General features: G+C 55.1%; 7 protein-coding genes and 1 non-coding gene across 8 annotated transcripts; 4 read left to right on the top strand and 4 right to left on the bottom strand.

Annotated features, from left to right (window-relative positions):
* Positions 1 to 180: 180 nt before the first annotated feature.
* Positions 181 to 2,246, bottom strand: B0T26DRAFT_829590 (uncharacterized protein). The gene is made up of 2 exons (XM_060447455.1): positions 1,563 to 2,246; positions 181 to 1,503 (listed from the first exon to the last, which is right to left on the bottom strand). The coding sequence occupies exons 1-2, from the start codon at positions 1,874 to 1,876 to the stop codon at positions 384 to 386; spliced, it is 1,434 nt and encodes a 477-aa protein (XP_060296447.1). The 5' UTR covers positions 1,877 to 2,246; the 3' UTR covers positions 181 to 383.
* Positions 2,247 to 2,729: 483 nt separating this feature from the next.
* B0T26DRAFT_872071 (uncharacterized protein) lies at positions 2,730 to 5,591 on the top strand. The gene has a single exon (XM_060447948.1). It carries the CDS (start codon positions 2,776 to 2,778, stop codon positions 5,410 to 5,412), a length of 2,637 nt encoding a protein of 878 aa, XP_060296446.1. The 5' UTR covers positions 2,730 to 2,775; the 3' UTR covers positions 5,413 to 5,591.
* An 11-nt stretch (positions 5,592 to 5,602) lies between these two features.
* Positions 5,603 to 5,676, bottom strand: B0T26DRAFT_t120. The gene has a single exon. It is a non-coding gene; the product is annotated as a tRNA-Asn (tRNA).
* Positions 5,677 to 7,858: 2,182 nt separating this feature from the next.
* On the bottom strand, positions 7,859 to 8,728 carry B0T26DRAFT_675928 (uncharacterized protein; the record flags this gene model as incomplete). The annotated part of the gene is made up of 4 exons (XM_060439902.1): positions 7,859 to 7,953; positions 8,104 to 8,394; positions 8,477 to 8,589; positions 8,703 to 8,728. The coding sequence occupies 4 exons, from the start codon at positions 8,726 to 8,728 to the stop codon at positions 7,859 to 7,861; spliced, it is 525 nt and encodes a 174-aa protein (XP_060296445.1).
* Positions 8,729 to 10,427: 1,699 nt separating this feature from the next.
* B0T26DRAFT_615955 (heterokaryon incompatibility) lies at positions 10,428 to 10,922 on the top strand (the record flags this gene model as incomplete). The annotated part of the gene is made up of 1 exon (XM_060435985.1): positions 10,428 to 10,922. A coding segment is annotated over one exon (495 nt), but the record flags the coding sequence as incomplete, so codon positions are not given.
* A 1,476-nt stretch (positions 10,923 to 12,398) lies between these two features.
* On the top strand, positions 12,399 to 14,306 carry B0T26DRAFT_740940 (uncharacterized protein; the record flags this gene model as incomplete). The annotated part of the gene is made up of 3 exons (XM_060443906.1): positions 12,399 to 12,435; positions 13,325 to 13,986; positions 14,067 to 14,306. The coding sequence occupies 3 exons, from the start codon at positions 12,399 to 12,401 to the stop codon at positions 14,304 to 14,306; spliced, it is 939 nt and encodes a 312-aa protein (XP_060296443.1).
* Positions 14,307 to 16,978: 2,672 nt separating this feature from the next.
* Positions 16,979 to 19,646, bottom strand: B0T26DRAFT_300760 (uncharacterized protein). Its single transcript, XM_060434256.1, has 3 exons — positions 19,511 to 19,646; positions 18,381 to 19,392; positions 16,979 to 18,238 (listed from the first exon to the last, which is right to left on the bottom strand). The coding sequence occupies exons 2-3, from the start codon at positions 19,320 to 19,322 to the stop codon at positions 17,132 to 17,134; spliced, it is 2,049 nt and encodes a 682-aa protein (XP_060296442.1). The 5' UTR covers positions 19,323 to 19,392; positions 19,511 to 19,646; the 3' UTR covers positions 16,979 to 17,131.
* A 1,769-nt stretch (positions 19,647 to 21,415) lies between these two features.
* On the top strand, positions 21,416 to 23,613 carry B0T26DRAFT_751682 (uncharacterized protein; the record flags this gene model as incomplete). Its single annotated transcript, XM_060445416.1, has 4 exons — positions 21,416 to 21,715; positions 21,771 to 22,429; positions 22,499 to 22,519; positions 22,569 to 23,613. 4 exons carry the CDS (start codon positions 21,416 to 21,418, stop codon positions 23,611 to 23,613), a joined length of 2,025 nt encoding a protein of 674 aa, XP_060296441.1.
* Between the last annotated feature and the right edge of the window lie 785 nt (positions 23,614 to 24,398).

Here is a 24,398-nt window from a genome sequence, read left to right as displayed (position 1 = left end):
ACCCAGCTTATTTACGATTTGAGAGTCTCACTTGCCAAGCAATGGGAGAAGCTATATGAGTCCTTGGGTAAGGCAGAAACACAGTCAAGAACCTATCCGAGCGAGATATGAGAGCATAGCAAGTTCTGGCACCACAAATCCTACCATCATGACTGACTGCAACACAAAGAGTCGATATACGTGTTATTAAATCGATTGTTATCCTATCACTCTTTAATTTAGATGAGTCGTTACAATTCAACCACATGCCTTAAGAAGGATGGTGAACTATAATTAAAACGAGTCGAGTCGAGCGTTCTAACTATTGCACTGGTAGAGTGAAAAGGACTCGAGGGTGAACGAGAAGTGGTATGCAGTGAGAAGAGAAAGGAATGCGCCCCGCATCAAGCCTCTCCGGTCGGCGCCCCTAATTCGGCATTCATAACAAAAGCGGCCTCAACTGACAGCCTGGCGCTACTATCAATCTTGGCTAGGTCAGCAGGACTCCACGAGCTGTGGTCCGGCTCTTGGCCAAACAAACGTCGCAGCCATGCCTCCCGTCTGGGGTGCGGCGTGATGATGTCGTCCATCCACGACGTCGTCTGGCTGCCGCTGTAGAGTTGTATTGCCCCCAACATGTACGAGCGGCCGCTGAACTCGAACTTCTTGATCTCGACGCCGACGCACTCGCGCGTCAGCCAGCTGTGGGCGAGGTTCGCGTTGCTGTTGGCGCAGCGCTCGAGCAGCCAGTTGACGGCCAGCAGCGCGACGAGGCACACGCCGTCCCAGCCCTTCTGGCCGGCCGCGAACGTCATGGCGGCGAGCTGGATGAAGTGGGCGAGCCGCAGCCAGCCGCCGACCAGGCGCGCCGTGCGCGTGTCGGGGATCCAGAACATGGTCTTGTTGAGCAGCGTGTCGACGATGCCCCGGTCGCCGACGAAGAGGTACCACTCGGTGGCGTTCTGGTGCGCCGCTGCCAGCATGCACCCGCTCGGCAGCCCGGCCTCGTTGTTCTCGAGGTACCCCGGCGGCCGCTTGACGGCGACGAGCAGGCTGGCTGCGAAGCCCGAGATGGCCGTGCAGAACAACATGGCCGCCGTGCCGAAGCTGCCGCACAGGAGGAGTGCGACTGCGACGACGGCTGCACAGAGCGGCCGCAGAATATGCGGCGCAAAAGACCACGAATTTGAGGGCTGCGACTTTAGGGGCCGTCCTGGCTTGCGAAAGCACCGAAAGACGTGTAGGGTCTGGCTGCGGCGGAAGCGGAAGATTGAGTCCTTGTCGGGGTCGGGTCGCGGAGCTCGCGTCCCATTTTTAGAGGAGGAGATCCGTGTTCCGTGGCTGGATATGCTGCTTCTGCTGCTGAGGTTCGTCGACGAGTAGCTGCTGAGCCTTGGCGGGACAGGACGTAGCTCGGGCAAGATATCCGGCATGCGTATGGTGCTGACTCGCCCGTGCCTCTGCTGGCAGTAGTCGATGATGAATTCGACGGCAATGCCGTTGCTGCAGGGAAACATGCCGCCCCTTTCACGCAGAAGTCAGTAACTGGCCCCCGCAGGTACCAACCTCGGTAGAATTCTCACCAATAGACGTCCCAAACATGGAGGCTGGTGCCACCACGCGAGCTGGCGTGGTCGAGGAATTTGCGCGTGTTCCCGATCAACCGCGAAAGGCCGGACAGCGAGCCCAGCCGGGGAAAGAGACTCACAGAAACTCTGCCCGCCAAGGCCACCTTGCCAGTCGTAGCGTGGTCGTCACGGTGTGTGGCTAGATGGCAGACAAGAGGAACAATGGCTGCCCACTCCGATAGAATGTTGGGTAGCTGTGGCATGGAGATGATGGGCGCAACGTTGAGGGCGCCGAGGCGTGCCTCGTTGGCCTGCTCGAAAATCGACATGGCGTGAGCAGATTTACTAGGAAATGACCGCTACCACAGGCAAAGTGAATCGAGAACTGCGTCTGAACCAGGTAAGTTGAACTTGAATCCTAGGATTGAACTGCAGATGGATGGCCATAATGATATGGAAACGAACCGCTCTGACCATTCGAACCACATATCTCCTATAGCCGATTTAACCCATTTTAGCTCGATAGATGCAACACTCCTCGAGTTCCTTGCGTTCCATCGCTGCTCAGCATCGCCAAGTAGGTCACGTAATGTAGCTCGGTCGGTACGTTCACGGTCCCTCACCTCAACCTGCCTCTGAGGTGACAGGTCAGTCAGGGCCAAGGCCGTTGACGGGCTGTGTGTGCCCCGCATGCAATCGCTAGGCAGCATGCAATGTGCACAACCCGGTTTTGCGGGGGTTGACAGCTGCGGCTTAACCTCCAGGTAAGGCGGCTTTGCAGTCTGCGCCCCGCCCCCAACGGCAAGGAGGCTCGAAACGGCCAACCGAGATAGGTCACATCGTAATGGCCGGTGTCCGCCCCAGGTGCTCGGTCTGCACTGCAAGGCGGCAGTTGCGGCCCAGTTCTACACGGGCTTTCACTAATTTACTCCCGACAGGCATCGGGTTTCGGATGGAAGGCGCGGCCCGCGGTTTGGTTCTTCTCCGAGAGTGGCCATGCCTGAGCTACAGCAGTCGTTTTTGCCTGGGCTGACGACAGTTACTGGCAGGTGTTATGGATGAAACATGCAGGCAGGCAGTTGCCTAAAAATGTGCTCGTGCATGCGGTACCTGAGGCAGCACAAAGCCTTGTCCCAAATCTCACCAGCTTCCGACTCCGGCTTTAGAAACACCAGTCCGTCTGCTTTTCTTTGCTTCCGCAGACGATGCACGTCCGCTGTGACGCGACATGGTCGGATACCTGGAGGAGGACCCCTTCACCTTCACCGCTGCCAGGCTCCTGGAACTGCTCCAAGGAGAGATCACTCAGCGAGAAGTCGGCCGACGACCGTGGGTCTTTACCTACAAAAAGTTCAATGTTCACCTCAGCAACTTGAGTGTTGAAATCGACGTCCAAGGTACTTCCACCACAATTGGCCTGGTTCCGGCCAAAGACGCGACCCAACTGTGCTCCTTGTATCTGCCCAACCTCGCAACACAGGATGCATCCCTCGACATTACACGACTGGATGAAGCGCACCGCAGGGCTCTGACATGTCAGTATACGACAGAAGAGATCTCTCACACAACCGTCGCTCGCCACGCTTCGTCCATCCTCACCCGACTTCCAGCAACCCCGCCGCCCTTCACTGGCGCCTGCGAGGCTTTGGTGGATTTGGACCTTGGTGCCGATAACTTCCTTCCGGGCAGGCCTGCCGACTGGCCAAATCTCAGGGCTGTCAGATTTGTCGACTCTAATGTGCTGCGCTTAGCTCTGCACATAGGCTCGACAGCAGAATATGTCGGCGAAAACCATGGATACCAATGGCTTAGCGCTCATCCAAAAAAACTAGCAAACTATATATCCATCGTCTTCGAGGCTGCCTTTGGGATTTATACCCGACTGAAAAAGCGCCAGCTGCCAACCCGCCGCAATCTTTTTGTCCTTTTGGCTTTTCTCTGGACTTCGTGGCATCGGCTCGTCATGCTGTTCTATCACCACACACTTGGCATGCACCTCCGAGCCGGCTACGACTTTGAGAGGAACAGGGTGTCGTCTATTGACCTGACGTCGTTGATGAGGAAGCTGTCTACCACACACACCATGCAGGCGACGCCACAGTATATGTGCAACTGGGCTCTCCTGCACGTCTTCAGAGACCGAGCCGCCATGCCGCCAGACTTTCGAGCATTCAAGCACCGGTTCAGCCAGGTTTTTGCGTCTCATGAAGCAAGGTGCCTTGGCAACTCTTCTCAGTGTCAAGGACTAGGACCGGCGAACTGCATGCGGTTCAAGGGCGCCACAATTCTGGACCAGTCTGCGCATGGCGACCCGTGCCAAGGAGGGACAGGCTGCCACAAGCTCTTCTGGGACGAGGCGTCCTTTCGGAACCAAGCAGGCGGAGGCGGGCGAGCCGTCTCGTTGGAGGCGACCGACGAGACTCACATCCACTATCAGCCAGCGGGGTTAAAGACTCTGGCCATATCGCATGTGTGGAGCCACGGACAAGGAGGCCGGCCAGAAGAAAACACCCAGGCTCTCAGCGGTGGCCAGAAATATTCCGGGGGATTCAACATCTGTCTGCATGCTCGGTATAAGCGGGTAGCCGAGAGTCTGGGATGCGACTCGTACTGGATGGACACGCCGTGCATCCCATGCGACCACGAGCTTCGGCGGGAAGCAATCGCCAACATCAACACTGTATTCTCCCAGGCCATGGTCACCCTGGTGTGCGACCGCGACATGATGAGCATCAATGCCAGCAACCTGACAATGGAGCTCCAGGAGTCGATTCTTTCAGCCCTGCTGGTATGCGACTGGAACGTTCGCGCGTGGACGCTTCTCGAGGCGATTCGTGGAAGGAAAAACATCCACCTGCTCTTCAAGGGCGACAAGACGATACGCCTAATGGACATTCTGTGCGCCGTCCATTCGGCGGGCGACATCTCCGTTGTCAATCTCTACCTGACCGCGCAGCACCTCATCCCTGCCGTCCAGACCGCCACAGACAACCCGTCGTCAACATCGACCACCACGGCCGACACCAGGGCAGTCCGGACTGTTCCCGGGAGCATAGAGTCGAATGAATCTAACGAACTGGCCTCTGGCCTACTGAGCGTGCAAGAGGCTGCCTGTCTCCTGAGCCACCGCCATGCGTCGCGAAAGGGCGACGAGGTCGTCATTTGGAGTCTGCTATGCAGTGAAACGCTCTGCTACACGGCTAAAGACTTTTGGGACGCGTGCGTGCAGCGAGCAAAGAACCGGTCTCAACTCCTCCTGGTGCCTACCGGGCTGCTCATGTCGAGCGTCCCAAGACTTCAGGCCAAGGGCCTGTCCTGGGCGCCCTCTAGGCCTAACCTGCCCGAGGAATGCTACACCACGCCACGGCCCGGAAACGCCATCATCGCAGGCGACGGCGCGGGCACTGTGATTGGAATCTACCAAGAGGCCAAGCTGGTCGCCGGGTGGAACGTGGTGCGATTCGACGGCGGTCGTCGCCGTGCGTTATCATTATTCACAAAAAACTCGTCCGTCTTACTGCCGCGCGTGCCGGGCTACTGGTTTGGCGTCACGAGCGGCCAGCGCCTATCGACGGCAAGACGCCTCGACCGCATCGCGCGCGAGTACCTGCCAGGGTACAAGTTTGGAGCCCTCGCGCGGTCCGCCCCGCTGGCCACGGATGTGCTGGACGGGGCGAACATGCGCGAATACGGAGAGGGCGGCGCCGTCGTTGCCGTGCTGGGGACCAACGATGACCGCGAGCACCCGGACCGGGTTGCACATGGGGATGCCCGAGGGGCCTGGACGTGGGTGGGCGTCTTCAAGTGGGATGAGGATTTGGCGCCGCTCCCGACGTTCAAGGGGGAGTGGCTTCGGATTGAGTGACAGTTTCGTATATTTGCAAGAAAAAGGAAATTAATTGCAATTTGTGGGCAAATAAATAAATCCCTTGGAATTGGCCGGATTTTGAATGGTAGATCATGAAAGTTTGAGTTTCGAAAGTGTGGCAGATTAAATTCAGGAGACTTGGATTTCGTCCCAAGTGATAAGAAAAATTAAAAAAGGAAGTCGACATCTCCCTCGGTTGGGGTCGAACCAACAGCCTCCAGATTAACAGTCTGACGCGCTAGCCAATTGCGCCACGAGGGATTTCAATGTTCTGTTTTGAATGGTTGGATCGCCCTTATTTGGATTCTTAGATGACAAGGGGCCGTTCGGGACCCACCAGTTGGCTTAACTCAACCACGCAATCCATCCACTTTATTTCGCAAAAGGAGTCTCTCGAAGTATTATGTGTATTGTTAATCTTTTACACTTGATCTCACTCTCCTATAGGGAGGCCTTGTATGCATGCACTGCATGTCGATGGAGGGCCAGCATTTGGTTTTATAGGAGACTGGCGACGCCTTTGCTGGTAGTGTAATTTCAAGCCACCAAGACTGTATTTGACGGCAGGGGCTGGAGTTTGAATCTCGACGACAAGAGACAGCCAAAGTTGAGTCTGTGAGCCTTGAAAAGAATATGTGCACTCTTTTTGCTCGGCCAAATAAGAAACACGCTCTATTGCCCCTTGTTTCAAGAATGGCTGAAACCCGAACAATCGGACTTTCCGGGCCCAGCCTCGGCCAAGTTTGTCTTCGTGCTGGCTACGGCCTCGGCCTCAGGGGGGTTCTTAGCAAGTCTAGTTAAAACATTTGCCTGCTATAGGGCACAACAGCTGCCATGAAACTGGCCCATTTGATCACGAAATGCATCACCTAACCAGCTAAGATCGAGTCCTAGAACTAGGTAATAATCGAAATCGGCCGCGGCCATGCCCCAAGTTAAAGAAGCCACGGCTGGCCTATAGTGGGTCATATCATTAAACACACGTTTGGGAAATATTTAGTATACGAAAGAGATATTGAACCCAACTGGATCTAACTACATGCTAACCTAGATTCGATCGCTTTCTCGCTTAACAAACTAACCAGGTTGATTAGCTCGCACCTGCTTGCCTGTCTTTCACAGCACGAGAAGACGATGTCGACCATTCCCGAGAGAACGCCATCGGATCACCCCAGGCCTAAAGAGGTTAAATCGTCGGCCTAGCCCTCTGCACCGACCTTGACGCGTGGCAAAAGTGATGTTCTGGCGATATTAGACCAGAATGCCTTGAATATTGTCGCGGGAAATACTTCCGGAAAGGCGGCTAATGTAATACCATCCAGCTCCGGAAAACCACAAAATGCCACTAACACTCTCGGAAATCACACTGAGCCGCGTCCTCTCGTCGAAGAAACACAGGGCAGCGCGTCAGCAACGCACGACTACGTCTTATATTATCGCGATTTCCATCCCCCAGGATCAATAAGCATGACGAATTAGCAGACCCCCTTGTTGAAGGTGATGTGGAGCTCAAGGAAAGAGCGAGAGCGGGGGCCGAGGAAGAGCAACAAAAGAATCGACTTAAGCCGGGGCATAGTGTTGAGCAGAAGTAGCTACAAGGAGACAAGCGCTATAATTGAAATTCATTAGACACGGTTCGAGTAGGATATAGGTGGCTCTTGGACTAATAAGGTAGTGAAGCGGCTGAGGATGAAGGCGTAGGATTAAACAACGAAATTATAAACAATTTGTTGGAATAGCGATACTGGTGACCGCACACTAGCAGGGAGGAAGCAGAGATCGCGCGAGTACGCACGTGCAAGTAGGCACGTGCGGCGCGCGGACCTCTCACACACACACACACACACACACACACACACAAAAACCCCGGTCGCACGCAGAACCTACCTTAGTTCCGCAGAGAGAGAGGAGGGAGAAATAGACACAACATTACCCCCGGTAGATCTACCAACCCTTCGACCTGTAGGATCCCTACGTAGTTTGAGTACCACGAACACAATTAGCTTAGAAGCAAGTTCGTAGCATAATACACCTACCTCATGAATTGCGCAAGCTGTTAATTAGCCCTTAACTAGCATTTAATTATACGAGACTTCTTTTTCTAATCGGGATATAACTTTTATTTCTTTTCTGACTTCCAATTTTCCAAAAGAAAACCCCCTTAACGAATACTCTACATAATACCTCCCTTGCGTTTCACACTCTACCTAGCTACTACTAAGTACAAACAAACTAACTTTAGATAGATTAAGATGGTAAGACACAAAATCTTCACTGTGGCTGCCTCAGCATAGCGCTCTTCCGCGTGTTGAAACTGCGGCCGCTAGCTTCCTCCCCTCCTTTATGACCGGCATTGACAGCACCAACTGTCACATACGACCATAGGTGCTAGAAAACTCGGGATCCCGTCCGCTCTCCCCTAGATAAACTAGCGACCGCCAGACTAGTAGTTGGGTCGGTGACGACCAGCGAATCCCTGGTGTTGTATGTTCTTTTTGTCTTCCCTTCTTTTGAAGCCATTGCCGTGGCGACTCTGGTCTGTTTTTTGTTGTATTGCGTTACTGGACGACTGTGTAGAGATTCAGCATCGCCGGTATAGAATCTTTCTGCAGTCAAGGAGAGATCCGAGTTTCGAGTCTGGCTAAACTGCTTGTCCTTGAGGAGGCAACTCATCACCTAGGTTCTCACTTCCACTGCAGCTCTCCACATTCTCTGACCCGTCTTCCTTGTCGAACCACAGCCGGCGGTCCGACCACTTTTGCTGGATTAGCAATCTTGCTTGTTCGGCTGACATTCTGTCTTCGGGCTTGTATTGCATGAGATCTTGCATGACCGGGAGCAGGCAAGCCAGACTCTCCAGTTCATCCTCAGTATAGTCGTCTTTCTCGTAGTACTCGCTCTCGTTGCAGTAGGCGATGATAGCGCGGCGGCGGGACTCAAAGGTCTGAGTGATGGGCGCGTGCTGTTCAAGTCTGGCGGCTGTTGTTTGGGCCAAAGAATTAGCAAGCACGTTTCGTCGTTTATGAGTGCGAACTGGGTGTTGGGAACAGGGGGACTGCACCCTCTTTCCGCACGTCTGCGTCATCCTTTGTCATTGCGTCCCATTTGATCTGCCAATCTGGTGGCAGAGGACTCAGCTTCCACATAAGCCTCAGAAAAAACATGGCCTGGTGCCTGTCGTAAAATATGTTTAGCTGTTCCTGGTAGAACAATCCGTGTGTCTGGGGTAAAATATCAGCCAGCCAGTTGGTACAGACTGCAGTGGATGCGTCAAGGAAGCAACCCACCACGCATCCGGCCCTCCATAGGTCATGTCTGTAGTCGAAAGAGTCTAGGAAAAATGACTCTGGGGCTTTTTGATCCAAAGGCTGGGCGAGGGGTCTCCTTGCTCGAGCTTGTCGAGTATACCTCTCCCTAGTCGATCAGCCGAACTCCTCGTCGGCGTTGCCGAACTAGCTAGACCACCACGGGAGCTCGACCAACTGCCTTGGCAACCGGGCGGCCTCGGCATCTCTTCGCATTCATACTCTCCAACACTAAATTCCTCCCCCAGGACGTGTGCGAGAGTTTCTTCGCTTGCCGTTACATCGGAGCTGGTGAAGGCGACGTTGGGGTACGAGACGTCCCCATGAGCGAAGACGGCTTTGTGTGTAGCGGCCAAGGCCTGAACCAGGTGATGTGATGCGCGAAGCACGGTGTGCGGCCGGAGTGTCTCGTCGCCTTTTTTACGTAAATACATGATCCCGGAAACGGTAGGGCCGCACAGTTCCGTGGCGATGCAGCAGTGGGCTCCGTTTGGGCCTGAGTGATTGAAGTAGTCCAAGGGCAAGACGGAGAATCGCATCATGTCTGGACCCAAGCGCTTCTGCAACTCGAGGAGCGTTTTGAACTCGGCGTCTTATCCAATCCCTGAGTGTTTGTTAGCTAGCGTCGTACTTATGTAGATACCTACAAAGAGTAAAGGCACAGCAAAGACATCGGCTGCAGGAAGCCTTTGATGGGTATTTCTAGGATAGAGAAAGGTCTCCAGGATTCTAAAATAGGGATCCTAATAGCGACTGCCTCCCTCAGTGAAAAGTCTCTAGGGTAAGCCGTAAGTTATGAATGTCTTTTAATTCTTGGCAAGTCCCCTGCTAACAAATATTCAAGGGTTAAATTGTACTACACACACGAGTCTTGGCGATGGAGCCATTTTTCAGGTCAAGCAAGGGCACGTGAGCAATTCAAGGCAGCTAATCCCAAACCAGCATAGCCCAGCCGCCTCTTTCTCCGAGCATGACCATCACCGGCTTGAGTCTCGAGCATTCGTGATGGAACCGACAGTCGAGCAATACCAGACACTATGGGTCTCTTTTCTAGCACATCAGTTCATTTCATTGTCTTTGAGCGGCCATATGTTTATGGATGCTTCCCCAAATGGAACTCTTCTCTACTCGTATCTTCTCCTGCACCTGGGAATCGGGGCGACAGGCGCAGTCCTCGTCGGCATCTTCTGCAACGAGGAATATGTCGGCACCCCTCTTGCACTGGTAATGCATGAGTTGCCGCTGTACGTGTCTTCGGTTTTGATGCCATGGTGGGACCTTCACACGAGCGACGGCCCTGATGTCGGCTGGCACGTTCATCTCGTCTTGCAGCACGGCCTGCCTCTGGTCGGCTACGTCTATACGGCCGTTTTTCTCCGCTCTTCTTGGGTCATCCGTATACTCACCCTCGGCATCTGCTGGACTTGGTGGGTCTCGTTTCCCTTTCAGCACACGGTGAAGGGCATCGTCACATGGCTGCGGTGGAAAGTGGCGGCGTCCACGACGAGCCCAGCCATCTCTGAGCCCGACCCAACCGCAAAGCAACAAGCCACAGTCCCCGACCCAGAAACTCTTACACTGGAAGAATACCGATATGGACCCCTCCAGAGCGACCAGATCCGCCTCCTCCGGCTTCACGTGCACGATCCCGGCTCTTCCTTGATCCAGTGCGAGCTCCAGCCCTCGCATCTCGACTCGCTCCCCTCCTTCGAAGCAATCTCGTACACCTGGGGCAGCGCCGCCCAGCCCAGCTTCATCGTCGTGCACGGAAACGACAACAAGCGCTACCGCATCCCCGTCACGCAAAACGCCTTCAGCGTCCTCCAGAACCGGAGCAGCACGCGCGCTCGCCTGGTCTGGATCGACTCCATCTGCATCAACCAGCACGACGCCGCGGAAAAGACGCACCAGGTCAGCCTCATGCGGCACATCTACCAGCGGGCGACGCGCGTCGTCGTCTGGCTGGGCGGCAGCACCATCGAAGGCGCCGGCGAGGAGGCCCGCAACGCTAAGAGCATGCTCTACGAGGTCGCCTTCCTGGCGTGGTTCTACCAGCCGCGCGTCCTGGCAGACCGGCTGCACGCGCGGTACGCGCACCACTGGGTCGCCGAGCCGCTGCGGTCGCGGTGGCGGGCGCTGATCGCCCTGTTCGCGAACCCCTACTGGAACAGGCTGTGGGTCGTGCAGGAGATTGCGCTCGCGCGCGCCGTCGACGTGGTCTACGGCGGCGAGTACCTGTCGTGGTCCCTGCTGACGTTCGTCATGCTCGTCTTCCACGAGTCCGAGGGCATGTATCTCGGCCAGCTGCTGACGCCGGGCGTCGCGGCGGGCGCCTACGACGCCGGCATCCCCGTGTCCATCCACATGATGCCGCTGGTGCGGCGCGCCGACAACCGCACGTCGGACCTGCCGACGAACTTTGTCGACCTCGTCGGCCTCAGCCAGGTGCAGCGCGCGACGGACCCGCGCGACAAGGTGTTTGGGTTCCTGGGGCTGCTGCCCGACGACGACGCCCGCAAACACGCCGTCTCCGTCGACTACGCGCGGCCGGTCCCGCAGGTGTATGCCGAGGCCGCGCGGTGTGTGTTGGCCGAGAATGCGGTCGGGCGCGTCATTTCGAACAGCGGCGTCGGGTTCTCGCGGTCGCGCAACGTCCAGGGCTTGCCCTCGTGGCTGCCCGACTGGAGCGTGCCGTCCGTCAATGCCTTGCTAGGCGGCGTGCTGAGCCGGCCGTACAAGTGCGGAGGCATGGGGCCTGCGTTCTTCCGGCCAAAAGAGAGCCAGCAAGATTTGTCGTCGACGCCAATCGGAGATGGACGGCGACTGCTCCCGCCGGTCTCGTTCGCCGGCTTCGTGGCCGATACGGTCAAGCACCTGGGCGGCGTGCGGGACTTGACGACGGGCAACTCGACGCCGGAAGAAATAATGGCCGGGCAGGCGGGCGTGCTAGAGTGGTTCCGCGAGGCGCGGGAGCTGGCCCGCCAGCACGCGCGGTCGCCGTATCCGGTGCGGGAGGACGGGGCCACCGTCTCCGTCAACGAAGCGCTGTGGCGCACCGTGATCGCCGACCGCGTGGGCAGCACGCGGCCGGCGCCCGTGGCGTACGGGACCAACTTCCGGCTGCTGGTGGACTTCCTGTTCCCGGCCACGCGGGACCTCTACGAGCGCGGCGACCAGGGCGAGGACGGGCCGGAGACGGTCGCCGAGATCCACGCGCTGTGGGCGGACCCCGAGACGGGCACCTGGCTGAACCGCGCGCGCAAGTACAGCGTCGCGAGCATGACCTGGACCAGCCAGCGGAGAATCTGTGTTGGCAGTCGGGGATACTTGGCCCTGGTGCCCGAGCTCGCCGAGGAAGGCGACCTGCTGTGTGTCGTGGCCGGGTATCCGATGCCCGTGGTGCTGCGTAGGCTGGAAAATGGAGGCTGCTATGTTTATGTGGGCGAGACGTATGTCCATGGTTGGATGGACGGAGAGGCGCTGGGCTGGGGACGGGAAATGTGCGAGTTTGAGGTTGTGTGATCAAAGTTCGCGGCACGACTCCTCCCTTGTCCTCATCTTCGTCGGATGCCCGGGCCGATAACCCCAACATCTCAATTCAAGAAGCTCGAAGAAGTTAACACAGGTTTTTAAGATACGAAGCTCTGTGCGGAGCTTCCGTCTCGGTTTCGAGAGACCATGGTTGCGGGGATGCGTTTCCCCATATTAGCCTCATGTCGATAAGCGAACGGGGGATGCCATCGGCTCTCGATCTCGGTAGTCGGTACCGCCCAGTTCCTGGAAGCGAGACCCGGACGCTGCACGGGCGCGGCTCATGTCAATGAACGCATATTAGCATGCTTGCCCAGACTGATATATCCTAGGCGACTGCATAACATTCTTTACTTGGCATTTGTCTGCACTCGTCTCCTGGATTTTAGTCTCTTAGATTTTAGTTTCTTGGATTTTAGTCTCTTGGATTTTAGTCTCTTGCGTCTTGGACTACAACTCCAAAGCGTCAGACTGACATACCTGAGTTTTATTTGAGATGAGAATCGCTAGCATGGTAGTAGAGAGTTTGCTATTCCAAGAGCATGGTAAAGTCCTGCTCTAGGTGGTTCCAGATCATCTCGCTCCTCACAGTAATTAATCTCAGGTGCCGGGGCTATAGTGCAGCGCCTAGACCTGGAGTATATTCAGCCGAGTCCAAGTTGACAGGACCCAGCCGAGATCTCAGATCCTCCGCAGTCTGTCTGTCCCCACATCCCGACATCCCGACATCCCAATGTCTCGGACCTCACTTCGTACTAGCTCGAGGTCTCGCAAGTTAAGAAGAGATATAATTTGGGCCAGCAGCCCATTTCGATCGTCGCTGAAATAGTTCCGGTACATCCATGACACACCCATTTCCTCGAGCAGGCCCTGATTCATTGACACGCCATGTTCGTCCTCTCTCTTCTTGCTGCCTGGGCGGCGTTGAGGTTGGTTTGCCACTCTGCTGCAACCCACTCCAGTCATCATAATTACCATGCACGATATAATTAGCTAACAAGTCCTCCCCAGCGTCGTGGCACTCCCATCCGAGCTCGACCCGAGGCAAAACCCCACCTTCGTGCCCAAGCCAGGCTACTTCCCCGCGACGGGCGACGACACCATCGCCGGCGGCATCTACTGCATCGCGCTGACTGACCTGGCCACGTACCTGTCCAAGACGGGAAACAACCCCGGCGCCACGGGCACCGAGTCGCCCCGGGGCGGCGGCGCATCAGCCTCTCCAGGAACCGGCCCCTACCCAGCCCAAGCCTTCACCGACCCGTCGCTCCCCAACCACACTGTCTTCGCGCCCAAGACCCCTCCCCCGGCCGACGTCTCCCTGCCCGCCGTCGCGTGGGGCAACGGCGGGTGCGGCACCGACCCGTCGACGCACGCCAGCTTCCTCGTCGAGATCGCCAGCCACGGGTACGTGATCGCCGCCGACGGTGTCGCGGGCGGCAAGACGGGCGCCTCGCAGTCCATGGTCAAGGACATGAAGGCGTCGCTGGACTGGTTCGCCCAGGGCAGCGGTGCGGCAAAGTACGGAAACGTCAACGCCTCGGCGCTCACAGCCATGGGCCACAGCTGCGGCGGGCTCGAGTCCATGTCAAGCGCGTACCACGACGACCGCGTCAAGCGCGTCGTGCTGTTCAACATCGCCATCTTCCAGGACCAGAAGCGGTACCTGCTGCAGGAGATCAAGATCCCTGTGGCGTGGTTTATGGGTGGGCCAAAGGATATGGGGTACCCGAATGTGAGTCGGTTGTGTCGTTTCCATGGCAACCTTGTTTGTGATGTGTGGTTTCGGAGTGGGCTAATTAATGCGGAATCCAGGCCGAGAAGGACTACAAACTCCTCCCTGCAGGCCTGCCGGCATACAAGGCCAGCTTGGACACCGGCCACGGAAGCACCTTTGCTGCCGCCAACGGCGGCAAGGCGGCCAAGGCGGCTGTGGCGTATCTGGACTGGCAGTATCGAAGCGACGACAAGGCAAAGGCGAGGCTCTTGGATCCAAAGTCGCCGGGGAGCCTGGTGTCGGAGAACTGGACTGTTGAGTACAAGAACTGGCCGTGAACGGATTGCGGGAGGCAGGATCCTATGAGGGCGCAAAAGCATGTAATTATCGACCAGACAGCTGTACCATATCATCACCAGTGACGGCTGAATCGAGCTAAGGGTCGGTGGGTCAGTGCGGTCGTATGATGAAATTCAGATAGCACAGCCCAATCCCTAAATGTTTATTGGCAGGGGACTTTCCAAGACTCGAACAGCCTCATACCTTTCTCCTCATCCTAAAGAACCTTTTTGCCAAGGGAGTTAATAGTTATCAGAACCCCCATTGTTAAATTCTAGAGGCCTATATCTCCACTATGGCTTGGCACATGTTGTCAGGCCAACCGGTGGATCTATTGGTTCTACTTATCCAGACTATCACCTTCCAATACATATTCCGCGGTAGCCCAGATAGCGAGTCTTCCTCCAGTCATCCGTTTCCCACCAAAATCCACTTTCTTGCTTTCTCACCTTTTTTTTAAGGTTGTTGGCGAACATCTCTAATGTTAAACACTGCCCACTACATAGTAAGAACTTGAACTCGGTCTAACGTATTTTATAAGCGAACGGATAATATAAGCGAACGGATAATTTTACACCACCCCACCCTCTCGACCTCTCGCAACGTTTTCCTCCACCACACAATATGGCACTACCTTCAAAGGAAGCACAATTAAACTTAGCCCTTGAAGCTCTTGGAAAAGACCCAAAACTCCGTCTTTCAGCTGCAGCAAAGATCTATTCTGTTCCTTACACTACTCTCTACAACCGACGCGTCGGTCGGCCTTCACGACGCGATATTCCAGCCAATTCACGAAAACTCACAGATCTAGAGGAGCATACAATTATTCAGTATATATCTGAGCTATGTGCACGCGCATTTCCTCCTCGGCTTCGTTTTGTGGAAGATATGGCCAACCGACTGTTACGCGAACGCGACGCGCCCCCTGTCGGCAAGCTCTGGGCTCACAACTTCGTCAAACGCCAACCAGACCTCCGGACGCGTTTTTCGCGTAAATATGACTACCAGAGGGCTAAATGCGAAGATCCAAAGATTATTCGCGAGTGGTTTGCCCTTGTGTATAATACTAAAGCCAAGTACGGTATCCTTGACGAAGATACGTACAACTTTGATGAGACTGGGTTTGCGATGGGTATGATTACTACTGGGATGGTTGTTACTACTTCTGATGGCTATGGGAAAGCTAAAAAGGTCCAACCTGGTAATCGTGAATGGGCTACAGTTATCCAGGGGGTAAATGCTCAAGGCTGGGCTATCCCACCATTCATCCTCTTAAAAGGAAAATACCACCAGGAGGGTTGGTACCGAGATTGCGGTCTTCCAGCTACCTGGTGTATCGGGACGACCGATAACGGCTGGACTACCAATGAGAAAGGCCTCGATTTCATCAAGCACTTTGATCTTCATTCAGCATCTCGTACGAAGGGAAAATACCGGCTCGTAGTCCTTGACGGCCACGAAAGCCACCATTCCGACGATTTCGAGAACTATTGCAAGAAGCATAACATTATTACACTCTGTATGCCTCCTCATTCCTCGCATCTAGTCCAGCCATTAGATGTTGGTTGTTTTGGGCCGTTGAAGAAGGCTTATGGTGATCAAATCGAGGAGTTGATGCGCATGTACATTATACATATCACTAAGTTGGATTTCCTTTGTGCGTTTAAAGAGGCATTTTTTACGGCTTTTATCGACAAGAACATCCAAGGAGCCTTCGCCGAAGCTGGCCTTGTGCCGTACGACCCAGAAAGGGTGATTGTTGGATTCACCAGGGTACCGGTACTGGACTCAACAGGGCGTGGCTGCACGCCGAAAACTGGTGGTTCAAGTGATGGATTGTAGATGTCTGTTCTTCTCTCTAGCTTTCTGGCAGTGCCAGAAAGCCCGTTCTTATACTACTATTGTGGTGGCGAAGTGGGTGGCGAAGTCTCTATCTAGAACCTTCGAGGCCCTTCTGCTTGACAAATTCCAACAGTGATATCTAAGCTGGATGTGCGCATTCGAACCCCAACACCCCCAGCCTCAAGCCTAACCACTACACTACCTTGGGTCTCCCAAACGCCACACAACCCTCGAGAAACCACCTCACAGTCAGCGTTTATTAAAACTCGAATTCCAACCATCAGGGCAGCTCTCCAACCCCAATGCTAACTGCTGTGGATCGATTAGCCAAAGGTACAATGGCTGTGATGCACGAGGTAGCTCTTCTACGTACTGGGTCTCGGCACTACGTAAGGCCAATGAGGGGCTTAGTAAGAGACGGAGAGCTAAAAAAAACACGTATACGGCTTGGAGGGTCACTTACGGTACAAGAGGCACAGGATCTACTAGATCAGAAGGCTGTGGGTGAGCAGTTAACCCAGGAAATACGACAAAGTAGTGGTGATGTAGGGGGGTCTCGAACGAAGATTCGGTGCTGTGGCGTGTGCGGCAAGCCTGGCCATAATGCACGCACGTGCAAGGAGGCTGCAGAATCATCTGATTCATCTATTTCTACTTCAGATATTGTTATTTCCTAGTGTTGTGGTTGTGTGATTGAGGGTAGTTGTAGTGGGGTGGTGCAAAATTATCCGTTCGCTTATATTATCCGTTCGCTTATATTATCCGTTCGCTTATAAAATACGTTATCTTTGTTGGACGCATTTAGTTATACCACCTGCTGCGTTTCGTCTTCTAAAATCTCATACGATACTAACGGAGTAAGCCACCTTGAACAAAAATAAAAATAGCCAAAACCCCTAACCTTAAGAGGCTTACACAACCACTTCACTTACTTGGGTGAAAGAAACCCATCAGCTCCCCGATAAATACTAACTAAGAGTACCTATCTATGGGTCCCGCCCACCGGGAGTCTAATGGGTACCGACGGCACAACCGGGGCAGTCGGCCGAGCGCCTGCCTGCTTCGCCTCTCGTTGTTCTTTATCCAGCTTAATGTATTCCTCCATGTGTACATCCTCTATGGAGCCCCGTTCCGAGGGGTTGCTAAAAAGAAAGCGGGTGATCCACGTCGGCTGGATCGAAGGTCTCCACGGTTCCTCCAGTTTCGCCTCTTTGCCCGAACCGAGGTCCTTCCTCTCCGCCGCTCCCGGCGCCTTCTTTGGTGCCTCCGAGTGTGCCCCGGCCTTTTTGGCTGCCTGGGCGAAGCCATCCATGCGGTCCCACCAGCGCTGTCTTAGTTGTTCGTTCCAAGCAGCCTCCCCCTCACGCCGTGGCCCCGCCGGCGGATGCGACGGAGGCATGTTTGCGATGTCGAAGACGCCCGTTACTTTGGGAACAGCCTGCGGCGGCTTCAAAACGTTGGCTCCTGGAATGCCCATCCATCCGAGCTTGATGGACCACAACCGATCATCCATTGTGGACTCTGATTCGCAAACTAGGCTAGTGGCCTCGAGCATCAGCACACCGAACTGCCATAGGTCGAATTTTTCCGACTCTCTACCTGCCGACGACATTCGTGACTCCGGGGGCTCGTAGGAAAACGCCGCGGGCAGATACGTGGCTGATGTTACCTGGGGCGCCTTCTCGGTGCGGTCGACGGCCGACCCAAAGTCCTTCAGCAAGAAGGAGAACTTTCGCTCGTGCCCCCCGCCGGCGGTTTTGGGCGGCGAGCCCCCGTGCGGGAGGAGCAGCCTCACCGCCACGGTGGCCGGCGAAATGTTCCGGTGCGTGATTTTCCTGGCGTGCGTGTACTTGAGGACGCTTACCAAGTCCTCGACCAGGTCCGGCACCCACTCGGGCCGTTCATCTAGGCTGGGTCTTGCGCAACAGCCCCCCTCGCCTTTGTCTTCATAGTGAGTATAGTGATTACGTGCCGCGTCAACGATCAGAACCTCCAAAGTCATGTCGAAGCCGTCGGTAATGAGGGAACCGGCCCTCCGGATCTGGGTGGTTGGGTCTTGCTCGAGCTGGAATACCTCAAGAATATTATCCTTTTTTTTCGGCGGCCGAAGCCCGCTTGTTAGCAATAGGTACGAAGTCATGGGTTGAAAGACGGAAATATATGTAGACGGATGAAGAAAAGTTCCATCAGGGAGATGTGTGCGGTGGGTGTATTGAAATTGAGGGACTCACATGTTTGAGCTTTTTATCGCCCTCAAAGAATGCAATTTCACGTCGCATATCGAGCTCTTCTCTGTCAAGGTATTGTTTTGGATATTTGATGCAGTATAACCCTCCGGTTTGCAGATCCAGCGCCCTGCCCAACTTCCAGGAAATGAGTCCCCCGTAACTGATCTGCTCATGGCTGTATTTCAGGTCATAATCATACCAGTGCAAATGGGGGATCGGGTTGCTCAGAGGCTTCGCAAGCGGCAAGATGGGATGGTTTTTGGCGCTGTAGTGCAGGGCTTGCGCCCGAAGTAGAAGGCGGCTGGGCTGCCCCTGAACCGTATTAGAGAATGCCTTCGTAAAGCTCAGGTGTAAGTCGGGAGGTGTGGAGAATGCCTTGTCCCAAGTGAAGCAGAAGTCGGCAGTCTTGCTGTTATTACCCCGGGACGATCCTAGCCGCACAGTGATGGTCATGCGAGAATCCTTTAACGATGGAATCGCCATTTGTCTGGAACTGCCGGCGTCTCGAATTACGAAGTGGCTAGGAGGGGCTGTCGTTTCATGTTCGGCGTGGATTGACACTTCTACATTGGTGTTTCCCCCAGATAGGTCCCGAACGATCAGCTCCTCCGACTTGGGGTGGAGGATGAACTGGCAATGCTCCTCTTTATAGTCATTTTGCGTGGGCAGAACAAAGTGGTTTCCGGGTCCCGTCCCTAGGGTCAGAACGGCTCCTGGCTTGACGATCTTGTCTGACGCGCGCGCGAGAATCCGATATTTTTTCGGTTCGGTGGGCTGGGGATTGGACTGTCTCAGCCTTTCTGGATTCGGATCATGGGCCATGACTGCATGCGCTGCATCATTCTGGGGACTAAGGAGAAAGAGGACCGGGTGCTCAGTCTCCCATTGCGCCCGGGTTTTCCCGGAAGAAGCCTCCCGAGCAGTATCGACTCCGAGTGTGGTCATGGTTGTCACGTTTGGTACGAAATATAAGGATTGAGTAATTTGATCTTAGAGGTCGGCAGTGAAGCGAAGGCTGTAGACTAAGGGGTATATATACCTTGTGCGAATTAGTAATAATAACAAGAACCAGTTCACCAATTCGGGGGCCGCAGACAGGCCCCGGTCCGGGTCGGGTTTGGGACAAAACTGACACATTGCATAATTAGATTGGCCGCTCCAGGTCAGCTGCTTTACCGCTTTACCCTGTGAGCTCTGGCAGATAAATGTCTCAACTGGAATTGCTGAAAAACGCCCTAAGGCGGAAGTCGTGGCCGGCGCCGAGACAAACGTGGTCGGGGCGGGGTCTAATTAGGGAAGTCTGAGGTCATGGCCGGCACTAAGACAAACCTGGCCGGAGCTTGGTCTAGAAAGTCCGAGGTCGGGGGCGGCACTAAGACGACTTGGCCGAGGCTGGAACCGAAAAGTCCGAGGCCAGAGGATTTAAAAGCCCGATTGTTCGGGTTTCAACCATTCTTGAAACAAGGGCTAATGAGATGTGTTTCTTTGGGCCGGTAACCGATGACTGTATTGCTTGTAGAAAGTCTAGCTATCTAGGCTACGGCGAAATCTATGTGAGGGTGATGGTCTTGAATAGTGGATCCCATGGATTCACTTATGCCTCGGCCGCATTTGCGGCCTGGGCCACAGTTTCTTAGTCAGCCGCGAATAAGCCTCGAATAAAACCGATGTCAGGCTGCGTCTATCTTGATGTAACAAGATATTTGGCCGAGGGAATTATCATCTATCATCATTTTCTTCAAAAGGAGCGCTACCAGTTGTTTCGCCGCTCACGCCCTTGATTCTAGTGAGTAGTCTGTTATTTTAGGCTCGGAAGATTGAGTCCACGTCCAAACTGTGCTATGCCCGATCTTAAATTAATTTTATGCTTGTTAGATTCCTGTTGAATTCACCATATGGAATCTTCTAGTGGATGACAAATACTAGATTATTCAGCTGATATGAGCCAAAATTGCCACACAGCTCGCCACCACTCATATGTATAAAACCTGCACCTCTGGCTATGCCAGAGGGGAGGAAAGGAGAAATTGAATAGAATACAACACTCCATTTTTTTTTTGGTCTGAATGTAAAATCCAACAATTCCTGAGGGCTCTTGCTGCACGCCACCCAGGACAGGTCTCTTCACGTAAGCGCTCCAGCCCATCTTGGTACTCTTGCTCGACTTTCCTCCTCAGCTCCGCGAACTTGCCTGCCAGGTCTTTCTCCAGATCAAGGACCGAATCTAGAAAATGGTTGCCCAAGTCCCAGCCTCCCGCAATCTCGCCGCTATACAGCTCATCACCACCGACGAATAAGTTGCGGATATGTCTCTAAAACCTCGATAATAGGCGACTTCTGCTGTGCGGCGACTTATCTCTCATCACGAGGATCTTGCTTGTGCTGCTGACCTGAAGGTGCCGCGAAACGCGGGCAGACATGGTTTTTAGCTCTGCCTCTGTCCGTCGGTCGAATGATAGCTTTTTCTCCCGTTCCATCTCCAACCTCATCAATCCCTCAACATTAAGAGAAACCTTCCATGTTAACCCATTAGTGCTTGCTAGCTTGGTTGAGTTGAAGGCACCGAGCGAGGGCTTCCGGCTAATTGGGTGGGTAATCTTCATCTGTTGCCTGCCCGGGAGGAAGGTGCCACTAGAGTCCAGTGTTTGGGTGTTTGTTTGTACCACGCTACCAGCATTCAGGATGGTGCAGAGACATGAGTGGATGTCACGTGCTTCTCCTGCATTTTCTCCGCACCATTGCCAGCAAGCCATTTCTGCCTGGACGGGGCCCGCACAAGACAGGCAGCCACCAGGCAGAAGCTAGGCAGGAGCCAGACACGTTGGCATGTGATTTGGTGACGGCAATTGACCCCCGTGCTGTTCACATCGCGACGCGTCGCTACGCTAATTAAAAGGGGAAGGAGTCCTTTGAAATTTCCACATGTTGCATCTCGACTAGCGGGAATTTTAGCGACCTCGTCCGTTGCACTTCAATTCTACAACACTAACTAACAGCAAAAGCAAAAGTAAAAGCAACGGCAACAGCGATTTGCAAACATGTCGCAGCCCGAGTATCCCGGCTGGAATCGGGACCTTCGCTGGAGCGACCAGGAGGAGGAGCCAGGACGCTTTTCCGAGGCCGTCTATCCCATGGGCATCCACAACACTTGCCGAGGTGGCCAATCGGCTATGCTTCTAGTCCGCGAAGTGGCCATGATGGCAGTCATGGACCGCTTGACGGACAAACCCGACTGGCAAGTCAAAGTCTTTGACGAAGCCATCGCCGAGAAGTGGCGCCAGGAAGCCCTCGCTTCGGCCGAGCCCGACAATGTCTTGAGCCGGGAGTGTGTTGAATATGTCTGTCTTCCGACCCAGCTCCTTGGTTTCTACGACTGACATTGATAATCGGCAGTGCATCCTTGAATTGCGCCACAAAGCCCACCACTTCAAGCGCACCGGCATCACCCCCACCCTAGACGCGACCTTCAGCATTGCCAAGTCAGATGTCCTCGTGCCTCTCGAGCTGCACTCTGCTCTGCGTGGTGCCTTTTTCCAACTCCAGACCGACCAGTCGTCCAACCCGGATTGGCATCCCAACACGAATAACAAAGTCCAGGATCTTGTGCATCCATCCATGTACCCACTTGTCTATGGCCGCTCGCGCTTCTTCGCCGACGAGGTGGTTGGAGTTGACAATGCAATTTACAAGTTTGCCGGCAAGGGTGAGGTAATCCCTCGGCGCCCCGAGTGGGGTGGCGAGCCAACACACCAGGACAGGTATGGATGGTTTTCGAGGGGAAATCCGTACAAGATTCCAAAGCACTTCTGGTCGACTTTCTACCAGTGGCTGCCGGCAAACGTCAAATTCACTACCGAGGGTGGCGTGCAGTTCACGAGCTACATTAATAACCTCCACCCGACCAAGTACCGCGACACGTACAAGGTCATTGAGAAGCTCGTCGAAAAAGCGCTTCCAATGTGGGACCAGTGTCTTTCCCAGGACCTTTACCGCGGCAATAGACGTTCGGGCGCGGGGCGACATGAGCCTCGAATCGTCCCTGAAGACGCCGAGTACGTATCTCTCTTCCCAGTGCATGAAATGTCGAGTCTTTTCAGCACGCAACTAACTCATTCTCGCAGTGACGAAAATCCGAATAACTGGTAAATAACCCTCCTAACCCCGACATGAGATTCTTACTTAGATCTGCAGGGACCCGAAATCGCCAAGGGAAATGCTCAACAGAGAGGCAGCCGAGGATGGGACGGGGCCTGGGACGGGCGAGAGAAGGACTCGGTCCAGTCTGCCCAGCCGCAGTCACATCCCAGCGACGCATGCTGCACAGGTTCGCTGGGAGAACACGCGCAAGCCCGCCCCACCGCAGCCACCTCCCTTCGCCAAGAGCTGTGTCAGTTATGCCGTCAACCGAGCCCAGTCGCTGCGCAAGCAGTTCCAGGACACGGGACTCCAAATCATCGTCAAGATGGCATCCATTGAGCTGACTCCCGAAAACCCCGAGTTTCCCCAAGGGGGGTGGCACGTCGAGGGCCAGATGAACGAGCACATCGTCGGCACTGTCCTCTACTATCTCGACTCGGACAATGTCACGGACAGCCACCTCGACTTTCGTGCCGCCGTACAGATGAGCGACGGGACGTCGATGAATGTCGGCCAAGATCGGTACCACTGGATGGAGCACGTCTACGGGGTGCGACATCTAAACGGCAGCCCGCGCCTCCAGAACTACGGCAGCGTCCTCACGCGCGAGGGCCGTCTTCTCGCCTTCCCCAACGTCTTCCAACACCGTGTGTCGGGCTTCAGGCTTGCGGACCCGAGCAAGCCCGGGCACCGCCGCTTCATCGCGCTGTGGCTGGTCGACCCTCTCACCCGCATCATCAGCACGGCAAACGTGCCGCCCCAGCAAGCCGACTGGTGGTCCGGCAGCGTGTTTGGCGGAAAGCTTGACAACAAAATGGACGACAGGTCGATGCCGCTGTCCCCCGACATCGCGCAGCTACTGCTCGAGCGCGGCCTCGGGCCCTCGGGCACCAAGACGGCGACTAGAACGCCGGTGGGCGCAAAGCTGCCGCCCGAGGTGCTCAACATGGTCCGCCACGAGCTCGACCAGGACGCGCTGCCCATGACCCGCAGCGAGGCCGAGCACCACCGCCTTAAGCTCATGGCGGCGCGGTCAGCATTCCAGGACGAGGCCAGGGACCAGTGGAACAATGACACGTACAGCTTCTGCGAGCACTGAGGCCTGGATTGTGGATTGCGGATTGTGCGTGTGATAAGATCTGGATCGCGCGGGAAATCCGAGACAATCACGGCAAATCCTTCAGTCAGATAATTAAGACGAATTGCAGTCTGTCTGAAATGTCGGATGGGTTCCCCGGCCAGCACAGTAAAGCGCAGGGGTGGGTACCCGGAAGGGCCTGGGCGGCCTCAGGCCTGGGACTTGGCCGGAACTTGCGGGACTGAGATCTGCTTGTGCTTGCCCTGGTGTTCGGTCGCCAGAGGCGGCTGGACCGGGCGACCCGTCTCACATATAGCCTAAGAAACCGGCCCATGGGCGGTTTTCCTGTGCTACAGAACCATTTGAAACACGTGGACGGCGACATTTCCAGGCCCCGAGGCGGCTGCCAAGACGGCCCCCGATATCTCCGCTGCGGCACAGCCGCCAAACCATCCCCGGCTTCCTGCCTCGAGTCTGGGCCCAAGGGATTTATTTCTCCTTCTCATCAGACGCGCCAGCCCTGGTTGGATAGAAGATCGGCCATGTAGATACCTCGCGCGCCGGAAACGGCTGCTGCTGGCGGGCAGCTTCAAGGTTGTAGATCTCACGGCGCGAGCCGGGGTGCTGGGGAACTGGGGCTTGACACCTTCACCGCTATATAACGCCAAGTTCCGGTGTCACTTCTCTAATCTTTATTCAACACAAATCAGCTCGCAATCTCCCACCGGGTCATCAATTTCGGCTTCTTGTGCGGTATTTTACCCGCAACCACTGTTCCAGCTTCCACATCGAAACTTTAAACCGCA

Source organism: Lasiosphaeria miniovina (genome assembly GCF_030549165.1).
Source record: "Lasiosphaeria miniovina strain SMH2392-1A chromosome Unknown B0T26scaffold_4, whole genome shotgun sequence".
Lineage (NCBI taxonomy): Eukaryota > Fungi > Ascomycota > Sordariomycetes > Sordariales > Lasiosphaeriaceae > Lasiosphaeria > Lasiosphaeria miniovina.
The sequence above is the reverse complement of the archived record's forward strand: the minus strand, read 5'-3'. Positions and strand labels throughout refer to the sequence as shown.

Coding starts and splice junctions, on each gene's coding strand:
- B0T26DRAFT_829590 (XM_060447455.1), bottom strand. CDS start 1,876: ATGTCGATTTTCGAGCAGGCCAACGAGGCACGCCTCGGCGCCCTCAAC. Junction 1,504..1,562: donor CATGTTTGGGACGTCTATTG/GTGAGAATTCTA, acceptor TCTGCGTGAAAG/GGGCGGCATGTTTCCCTGCA.
- B0T26DRAFT_872071 (XM_060447948.1), top strand. CDS start 2,776: ATGGTCGGATACCTGGAGGAGGACCCCTTCACCTTCACCGCTGCCAGG.
- B0T26DRAFT_300760 (XM_060434256.1), bottom strand. CDS start 19,322: ATGACCACACTCGGAGTCGATACTGCTCGGGAGGCTTCTTCCGGGAAA. Junction 18,239..18,380: donor GCGATAAAAAGCTCAAACAT/GTGAGTCCCTCA, acceptor CCGAAAAAAAAG/GATAATATTCTTGAGGTATT.